Source organism: Cydia amplana, chromosome 11 (assembly GCF_948474715.1).
Source record: "Cydia amplana chromosome 11, ilCydAmpl1.1, whole genome shotgun sequence".
NCBI classification, from domain to species: domain Eukaryota; kingdom Metazoa; phylum Arthropoda; class Insecta; order Lepidoptera; family Tortricidae; genus Cydia; species Cydia amplana.
The window spans coordinates 4,896,950-4,908,103 of record NC_086079.1 but is presented as its reverse complement, the minus strand read 5'-3'; the positions used below and the strand labels follow the sequence as shown (position 1 = coordinate 4,908,103).

The following is an 11,154-nucleotide window of genomic DNA, read 5'->3' as shown; positions in this document are numbered from 1 at the left end:
AAAATGATATTAGAAACCTCAATATCATTTTTGAAGACCTATCCATAGATACCCCACACGTATGGGTTTGATGAAAAAAAAATTTTTGAGTTTCAGTTCGAAGTATGGGGAACCCCAAAAATTTATTGTTTTTTTTCTATTTTTGTGTGAAAATCTTAATGCGGTTCACAGAATACATCTACTTACCAAGTTTCAACAGTATAGTTCTTATAGTTTCGGAGAAAAGTGGCTGTGACATACGGACGGACAGACGGACAGACGGACAGACAGACAGACATGACGAATCTATAAGGGTTCCGTTTTTTGCCATTTGGCTACGGAACCCTAAAAAGTGCCTTCCATTACCATAGCAGACAGATAAACGGTGGTGGTAACGTGAAGAGGATGTCCCGGCGTGTCGTCACGGAATATGCCGTGCTTTGTACTACCATTAAGTTTCGAGCATGGCGCACTCTATAAATTATGTGCAATCAAAACTAGAATACTTTAGAATTCAAATATGAATTAGATAAGTCTAAAGTATTACCTACCTAATGTTTTTAGGATTGCCATTTCCTAGGGCACATTTAATCTAACAGCAAGTAAAAATATGTTCAGCAAATATTGCAAAAATCAGATTAACTTATAATACGCCTAACACTTTTAATTTTTATTTAGGTAAAATATATTAACTCACATTTATAGACGGGTCTAACGCGAAATTTATTCAATTACCTTTATTTACCGACGTTTCGACGCAGGTTTCACTGGTCATGGTCGCGGCTAACTGATGTCCCAGCAAAATGTCAAAACAGAGATTTGTGCAACTACCCGACGAAAAGTGTATGGAAAAGTTTGGGGTAGACATCACATTTTCAAACCACCCACTACACATAAGTAATGTTAATACCCACTCACACGTAAAAACGTACGTACGTAACGTACGTTTAGGTAAAATATTTTCGAAAGACAAGACTTTATATAATTTAGATTGAAAAAGCCGCAATTAAAACGGAGTGGAGAAACGATTTCGGAGCTACGATGCTACCGACTGACACACCAATACACAATTAAACATAACGCTTATCTTTTAGGCGTCGAGGTTCAGAAAAGCAATACGAACAGGCAAAAAGAAAGTTGGATAAAAGAAGCGCCTGGCGTTCGTTGGCTCGTTGGTGAACGACGTTCGGAAGATTGCGGGTCACTTCTGGATGAGATTACCTACTTCAGAACCGGGATGTTACATAGGTACCAGAAAGAAGGCCTATGTTCAGCAGTGGGCGATAAACTGCTAATATGATGATGATTATAATGAACAGGCAGAGCCTAAGTCAGTGCTCCCTTTACCTACACACAGTTAGAGATAATATCTTTTTTATAAATCGGAAAGCTCTGCAGAAACTTGTGTCTACGGCATTACCAACTAGCGGGTCAACATTCGGATCCTCAGGGGTTTCTTATTACTGTACTACAATCCCCGCATTCCTGGCCGGGCTAGTGCTTAGGCAATTTGTTTATTTGCAGCCTGCCTCGTTAATCAAAGCTTTCCAGTCGTTGTTCGCATCTGACTATTCTGAAAATTAATCAAATGATTAATAATCAGTAACTTGTTAGAAAGGTGGAATCTAGTCATTTATTGGCTTGTCTAATTTGACTACATTTGTTTTTCTAAGTTTGCGTACTTTGTTTTTAGTAAAAGGTTTGGGATAGAAAAGTTTTAAGTCTTATTATTTTATTAAAACGTAAATAGGTGGAAAAAAACTTATTATTTTCCTTTATAGCTCCCAAAGATCAAAAAGTCAAGGGGTTCTAAATGGGTCCAGATAATGACAATATTTATGCACATATGCATAAAAGTGGATTACATTTTTTGTTGTTATTCTGCCCCGTTAGCCAGTCGACAATAGTAGCATAGTTTGTTAGAAGAAATGTTATACGTTGTATTAGTACGCTATTTAAGTATAGATGACCTATTATGGGAACGGATTATAACTTATAACTGTCATAAAAATGTGTGTTTAGTTATTGTAAACGCCATAAAACAGGGGTTTTTAAGAGTGACCCAGGTGACCGTAAGCATGGCAAAGAGTGTCTAGAAAAAGTTGATTTGCCTATAAGTATTGTCATTGTACGTTAAATCTGTGACAAAATGGGCATTGTATGGTAGTTGTCGGCATCGGTCTTCTTTCGGTATTTACATAGCCTATAAATATTTATGTAAAATAATTAGTAAGAAGACAAAAAAAAACAATAATTAACTTAAATAGGTATTACTCAAACTAAACGTAGACTAATTTTACTATACAATTTTAATATCTTTAATATTGTCATGCGTATAATTATGCTATGACTCAATAATAGGTTGTTTGTAGATATTAACATATTTAATTAACATGTACAACACGGATCTCATTACTATTAATACATACTAATTATATTTGTACACCACAAATAAAATAATCTAAAACATTAGTCGTGATTTGAAGTTCAAAATGTCTTTACTTTTCGATGAGTCTTTGAAATCAATTCAGTTTCTCTTTAAATATGTTGGGATATATTTGGATCGTACAATTCTGAATACCGCCGAGCATCTAATAAAATTTCGATCGTTGTACATAATAAACTTCCTTTGGCTGAACACGGATGTTATCGGCGAAATATTATGGTTAATACAGGGCGCTCTTCACGGAAAAAGTCTAATCGAATTGACTTATATTGCACCATGTACAACTATATGTATGCTTGCTAACATTAAATCCCTCTCTCTGCTTCTTAATCAAGATAAAGTAAAGCAATTATTCAAACAACTTCGGAACATGGAGAATATTAATATTGGCGATGAAGAAGTTAAGAAGAAAATGGTTGCTGAAGGAAAAAAGTATCTAAGGGCTGTCATAAAGGCGTTGAGTGTAATCAACGCTGTAACACTGATATTGTTTAGTGTGAGCCCGATCCTGTTCATGGGATTAGAATATAAGAAATCGGGACAGGTTGAGCTGGTGCTGCCTTTCCTGATTGTTTATCCGTTTAATTCTTATGACATCAAATACTGGCCGTTTGTATACATGCATCAAGTTTGGTCTGGTATGTCCAATTTTTTATCTTAGAATTTTTTATAACTGTTGCAAAAAAATAAATAAATTAAAGACACTAGTTAGATGCCAGCCAAAAGGTGAATAGTGCTACTTTCCAGGAAATACTAGATCTACTAATACACCTCTCCCAATGTTTAAGCTACCAATACTTTGGAGACGTATTTTGTGTTATAATATTATTATTGATATACTTATTTAATCTTTTTTTCCAGCATACTTAGTGGTGACCCAAGTCGCTGGAACCGACTGCCTCTTCTATACATGCTGCACTAGCATCTGCACGCAGTTTCGCTTGCTGCAAAACGACATTGAAACTATTATTCCTGAACGTAATTTTGACGAAAATGTTTTTCGGGAAAAGTTTAAGAAGCTAGCGGTTCGTCATGAGGGCATCATGCAGTTTGTATTCTCATATTATATTTAAATATTCTTATTATCTAATCTTTATTTTCCTCTAATGCTTATAGTAAAGACTTCTATAGTCGATGTGGCACCAATAATGAGACGAAAGCCATGAATCTTACATGAATTAGCATTTATTATAGCATCGGTTTTTACGCACTAGCAATATTTTACCATATAAAAGAGTCAAGACCTGTTGATTTTGACATTATTTCTTGTTGTTTCAAAGAAAATGGCACCATAGGTACTGTCCAAAGAGAATATAACCACTACGTACTGTCGTCGTAAAAATAATGGTTTTAATTTGTTTATTAGGTATGTTGTAATCTATTGCAGTATCTTTCGTTTAAATACGTCGAAACACAGCCATATTCGAACTTTAAGATACGTCTTATATTATATATCTATTAGACATCACCAAGATATGTCAGTGTCAAACAAGTGTCAAAAGTGACGTTTCTTCAAACAAAAACGTAAATTTTTGACACTGACATATCTTGATGATGTCTAATATATAACTAATAGATATCTCGTTCAAAATCCGAATAAGGCCCATAACTGGGAACATTACACTTTTAACGCACGAAGCGGTAGAAATATTATATCAGTGAATTATATCAAAAATACTCCAAATTTTCTCTTTAATGTCTCAAGATGGGTGCCATTGTTAACTAGCTTTTGTTTTTCTCAATGGTTGCAGGTCAGTCATTCAATTGGAAAGCATCTATGCAAAGTCGACGTTATTCAATTTCGTGACAAGTTCATTCTTGATTTGTCTGACGGGATTTAACGTCACGGTATGTGTCAGGCCGATTCAAACGCACGAGCCACGCAATGTACAGTCACCAGCATAAATAAATGACTATGGGCAGCCGTGCAAAAATATCTGATGCTCCATTGGAGGCATAAGTATATGACGACACTACCTTGGTAAAAATATGTGATCCTTTGTGACCAGCAAAAATATCGTTAGTCCGTATCCGCATAAATATCGGATCGGGTCGCTTAAAAATATTTGATTACTCATAAAATTCAAAATTATGTCATTACTCTCATCTGGAATAAATATCTCTCCACTGTAAAAGCAAATACATCGGATGGACGACAGACCGCCTATTTATCTGACACGTTGGAAAATCACAAATATGTTATCGACCTTTAAAAACGAACCATACATGTTTGGTATAGAGCCGTAAATTGTATAAAGTGATTTGACAATCCACGAAAAGAGTGCCGACTTGTCATTGTATATGTCTGTCTCACATTATATTCTATCATCGATTTGACGGAATAAACTGGATATAATTTTGAATTGTAACGTATTGCAATCATGAATCTAGTATATAACTGGATCTGGCATGAGGGGTGGGGGAAATGACAGAACGGGATAGTCTTATGTATCTTTCAGTAGGAGTAGCAGCGAAAGCGCTATTATTGTTTGTCCTTGTCAGTCTCACAGGTTGACCTCTTCAACATTCTTTTTTATCTAAGAAGGAGGTTTATTACACATTGTCTATTAAAAGTCTACCTGAATTATGTCACAATTTAAAATTGCAAATGAAATATGTGAGACAGACATATGCAATGACAAGTCTGCACTCTTTTCGTGAATTGTCAAATCACTTCAAATAATGTAAGGCTCTATGCTATCCATGTATGGTTCGTTTTTGCCGATTGATGACATATTGCATAATTTCGTGTCAGATATATAGGCGGTCCGTCTGCCATCCGATGTATTTGCATTCACATTGGAGAGATATTTATGCCAGATGAGAGTAATCACATAATTTTGATTTTTATTAGTAATCAAATATTTCTAAGCGATCCGATCCGATATTTATGCGGATACATAGTAACGATGTTTTTGCCGGCCACAAAGCATCACATATTTTTACCGAGGTAGTGTCGTCATATACTTATGCCTACAATGGAGCATCAGATATTTTTGCACGGCTGCCCACAGTCATATATTTTTGCTGGTGACTGTACTATGTGACATTAAAATGACATCTAAATGATGTCATTCAGCTATCGTGCATTTCGCTCGTACTTTTCCGTACATGTATTGGCGCGAGCGAGACGTACGATAACTAAATAACGTAATACATGCAGTTAATATCATTCTGATGTCAATGTACGTTCGTATTGGCCTGTATGTCATATGTTTAGGTTTTAGCTTATATAATAATGTTCTCTCTTAAACTGCTCGATCATAAAAACCAAATAGTTCACGAGAATTAATTAGTACGGGTCACTGACGTTTAATTTTAATCATAATAGTGGATCTAGAATATCTTACATAGTGCCTGTAAATATGTAATTGTAATAGCAAGTTATGAATTTAAACTGGAATTCTGAAATAATTAATAGAATCAGGCGTTACTTTGCAGAAATTTTGTGGATTCTGGAAGCGTGTCGATAATCGACTTAACTTTGTTACTTACGTGGTGACACGTTTTAAATTAGATCACTCATTGACCTCATTGTTGTTTCATTACCAGGCATCGGAGTTTTTGTCGCATGGTAAGACTAATAGCAAGCTATGGAGTCGACATTTGCCATAAATGTAAACTCTTATTCATACTCATACTCATTTATTTAATTTATCTTAAAATGCCTTTAGAGCGGTCGGTCGTGTATATTATCTTAGTCGAATTATATGTATAAAAAAATATTTTTCTATTACTTACATTATGAATTCATAACTTCAACTATACTTGGCCAACCAGATCTTGACAGTAGAAAAAGGCGGCAAATTTGAAAAATGTAGGCGCAAAGAGATATCGTCCCATAGAAAATTTGAATTTCGCGCCGTTTTTTACTGACAATATTTGGTTGACCAGCTATATTTTAACATACAACTATACAAACTACATCGCTGCGAAAGACCTAATGTCATGTAGGTACTGACCGCTGATAAAATTGATTCGTCCAAATCGCACATCTGATTAATCTTTCCAATTTCTCGTTTAAATAAGTATGAAAGTATAGACGGACACATGTTGAAACGTAAAATATCTTTCAAGTAAACAACTAATCAATGACAGTAGTGATAGAATTAATTCATAACTTTTTTAATTGCGGAAGGTTATTTTCTTAGGTGACAGTTCCATTAACTTTCGGCTCTATTGCAACAAATGAGGTTTAATAAATTAAACTCATATACGTAGTAACTATTTAGTAATCTGTTCTCATATTACATAAAATTAATCATGAGTATGAGTATGAATAAGAGTTTACATTTATGGCAAATGTCGACTCCATAGCTTGCTATTAGTCTTACCATGCGACAAAAACTCCGATGCCTGTTCATTACTTAGTTAAAAATGGCTGCTGCTCGACGCAACGTTGGCGCAACTACGCAGCGACGTCATTTTCCATAGCGCTGACTAGACGCCGACGCTCAAAAGACGCTAGTGTGGGGTGGACCTAAATTAATAATCAAGTAATAAAGCGATTTTTTTTCTAGGCTCTGGGCGACATAGGTTTCATGCTGTCCTTCCTCTCATTTTTGCTGATGAGTCTGATGCAGATTTATCTTCTCTGTTTTTACGGAGACATGATTATGACATCGGTAATATATATAACATTTTAAACTCTCGCGTTTTGTACACATATTTAATTTCACAAACGGGTCTATCGCGATAAATATTCATTGTTTTCTATTTCTTTGTCTACCCCGAACATTTTATAAACTATTTCGGGTAGTTTAGTGGTGTTTTATTAATATCTCCGTTGACATTTGCTGGGTTGTCAGTCTTTCCGTGACCACAGCTGGTGCAACTCAGCCGAAAGGTCGGAATTTAAGGTAAAAACAATGAAATTTATCGCGTTAGACCCGTTTGTGAAATTAAGTAGCGGAAAGAGAATAGTCGTGAAATGTATGGGGCCCGATACATTCCACGACTCTTCTCTTTCCGAACAGACTCTATATATTTATAATTTTTTCCATATTTTATAACGTCTTACAGAATATGATAATTGATTATATTGAATGTTGTTTTATCCGACAGAGCATGGAAGTAAGTAACGCGGTGTATAATTCCAAATGGTATACAGTGAATGCAAAAGCCGCAAAGCACCTGTACGTGGTTCAAATGAGGTAACATAATCATAATCATCATAATCATAAATCATTTATTTTGCTTAAAACATGGTACAATAGATGGTCAACAGTTATAAGTGAAGCACATATTCCACCAGTAGCTGGCATGCAAAATCTACATCTATTTACAACATTTTAAATCAACAAAGTCATAACGAAAACATATAATTAATGGAACTAGGAATCACATAAAAATATTAAAATACATTAGTAATTTACACATTAGTCACAACACACACAACGCAGTAGTAGGTATATTAATTGAAATAATATAAAATTCGACAAATGTCAAGAATATACAAGAACTTTAAACTACATTACATTCCAATTTAACAATTATAATAATCAAAATAATCACTGACACTATAGAAGCATTCGTCTATTAACCATTTTTTTAACCTAGGTTTTGTAAACGATTATAGATACTAATTGACACACATAGCGCATTCTTGTCATACAATTTAGTTTTTTTAGGTGGAATAATAAGTCTATCAGGGTACCTCGTGTTGAAGTTACATATATCTTTTTTTTACTGAAAAATTCATAATATGTATGCGACAAACTTCATAAATATATATGCTAGGTACAGTCAAAAGTTTACAGTCCTTAAAAAGCGGCCTACAAGATGTTAAAATGTTAACCTTTACATATAGGTACGAAAAAAATGTAACTTTATTATTTTTAATTATGCTGCTTTTAAATGTTGTTTCAGGGTTTTTGGCAGGGCTTCTTTCTGAAAAATGTAATTGTTCTTGAAAAATCTTGTTGGTTAATTATATAAATAATAATGTAATGGTGTGGTTTTTTTCCAGGGCACGGAAGCCCTCCAAGTTGACGGCGTTCAGTTACGCCGACGTCAACCTGAAGTCTTTCACAAAGGTAACATTCTCAATTCTCATTACCTAGTTTAGTACATACGTAGATCACGGCATAAGTAAGTCTTGTCGTACTACACTTAAACATAACGCGGCGTCGATTTGTTTACTTTATTATAAAGTACCCTCTTTGTATTGTCTAAGTACAAAATATAAACAACTAGCTATTAACGCAATTTAAACGGTGATTTTTTAAATACATCGCTATGACGTCGTTTCCAACTATCGCTTATCGCGCTATTATTTTCTACAACTTTCGTCGCGGACTATATGCTAAACAGTGTGAAGAGGAAATGAAGCAGGTATTTAGTGAGGATTGTCCGTCCTTAAGAACCATTGAGAGATGGTTCTTAAATTTTAAGAGTGGCTTATTTAATTTAGAAGACGATCCTCGTTCAGGCCGGCCGACAGAAGTTATAACTGAAGAAACCATTGAACGTGTGAGAGAAGCTATAACTAAAGATAGACGAATCACTCATAAGCAATTAGCAGAAACTCTGAAGATTTCCGAACGAAGTATTGGAAGAATTATATCGAACCATTTAAATGTTAGAAAACTTTGTGCCCTGTGGATACCCCACGAGTTGCCCGACGCACAACGGGTGGCACGAGTAATTTGGTGTACAAAAATGTTGAAAGACTTTGAATTGGGAAAACACAGTGGTGTAAATTCAATTATTACAGGCGACGAAAGCTGGTTGTATTTTTTTGATATACCAACTAAATCACAGAACAAAGTGTGGGTCTTCGAAGATGAAGATCAGCCTACACAAGTGAAGAAATCACGTTCGGTTGGAAAAAGAATGATCGTGTCTTTTTTTCGTAAGACGGGCTTAGTGGCCAATGTTGTGCTAGATAAACAGAAAACAGTCACAGCTCGTTGGTATACTGAAGTTTGCTTGCCACAATTATTTACAGCGTTGAAAAATCTCAGACCAAGATCCCCTATGCGCTCGTGGTATCTTCATATCGACAACGCTCCAGCGCATCGTGCTCAGTTAACTCAACAGACTTTTGAAGAATCTGGAATTCGAGTATTGGACCATCCACCTTATAGTCCGGACTTGGCACCATGCGACTTTGGTTTTTTTCCGTTTGCAAAATCACAACTAAAAGGATGTAAATTCACTTCGGAGGAGGAATTAATCGCAGCCTGGGAAACATTATGTGATTCCATTGATAAAGAAAAATGGGAGCATTGGTTTGATGACTGGTTCTTGCGTATGGGAAAGTGTATTGAGTGCGGTGGAAATTATTTCGAAAAACAATAAATACTTTTGTCATACGACAAGACTTATGCCGTGACCTACGTACTTACTAATGTTTATTATTTATGACTATAAAATCTCCACTTGTTACTAAGTTTAGCTGGGAAACCTATCAAAGTGAAAAATCTTTATTGCAACACTATCCATATTTTTTTAAAGTGTATCCCTGATAATATGTTACCTTGAAATCGATTAGCTATAGTTGGTCAAACCAAATTGTCAGTAAATAAGAACAAACAAAAACTATACTCTTCCTTTCCTTTTGGGTGCTAGTAGTTAAAGACAAAGACAGTATGATTCTCTCTGACTATGTTTGAAATCAGACAGTCCTTTGACAAACTTTATCTTTTATTTTCAGATATTGAGCACGGCTTGGTCATACTTCGCTCTTCTGAAAACTATGGAGAGCCCGACACGAGCATAATTCTTCACTCATGTTGTAGTTGTAAAGCACAGATTTTATTAATTTATTTATTTAATCTTTATTGCACGCAACAAAAAACCTTATAGTACAAAAGGCGGACATAATGTTATAAGGCATTCTTTACCAGATTTTCATTGGACTTGTTTACGTTTAGACTCACGAGGCTCACAATGACCAAACGTCAGCGATAACTCAATTGCGGCATTTGCGGTATTTGGTCTATCAATTGAATTCGTGGCTCCTACTTAACCAGCAATTATCTCAATTAGCAAAAATCCATGCTTTTATCCCCTTATTCATATACGCGCTATAAACCTCATTATTAGCTATAGCTGGTCAACCAAATCTTACCAGTAAAAAAAGGCGCGAAATTCAAATTTTCTATGGGATGATATCCCTTCGCGCCTACATTTTTCAAATTTGCCGCCTTTTTCTACTGTCAAGATCTGGTTGACCAAGTATAATAATCGTGTCCTTATCTGTCATTTTGACGTATGTATTTGTAAGAAAGGGATAAAACATAATTTAACTAAATCAGGCCCGTTTATGAATAAGGGGGTTAGACTTAGCGCGCGAATCAAACTCGAAACTTTCGCATTGTGTCGAGCCGATTCGCACGTTTTAGGCCTCATTTCGTGCCTTTTGCTCCGATTATTTTCTATTTTTACGACAACTACCTACAAATGTAAAAAAAATCAGAAATAAAAAGAAAAAATATTAACAATGATGAACGACAGGAGCCATTGTGAAACAAAACAAATATTATCAATTATTGACGCTCTAACAAAAGACGTTGTACATAATTAATAAAAAAATAATTAATAGTTACGGATGTTTGTTTTACAATTTTACGTACATAATTATTCACCAAGTGTATAAACTGATCACACGGCATTTAAAATATTAAAACTATTCTTTTCATTACGTAAGTACCTAATATTTTAAATGTGTTTAGGACAAATACCAAGAAATGACCGACCGGTACTGACATTTTATTTGACACTTA

The 11,154-nt window shown here is 34.9% G+C and overlaps 1 protein-coding gene across 1 annotated transcript; it reads left to right on the top strand.

The window, feature by feature from the left end:
* Window positions 1-2,342: 2,342 nt before the first annotated feature.
* On the top strand, window positions 2,343-10,180 carry LOC134652170 (putative odorant receptor 92a). The gene is made up of 7 exons (XM_063507331.1): window positions 2,343-3,063; window positions 3,287-3,473; window positions 4,177-4,273; window positions 6,946-7,050; window positions 7,490-7,578; window positions 8,394-8,460; window positions 10,083-10,180. Exons 1-7 carry the CDS (start codon window positions 2,472-2,474, stop codon window positions 10,146-10,148), a joined length of 1,203 nt encoding a protein of 400 aa, XP_063363401.1. The 5' UTR covers window positions 2,343-2,471; the 3' UTR covers window positions 10,149-10,180.
* The last annotated feature ends 974 nt before the right edge of the window (window positions 10,181-11,154 follow it).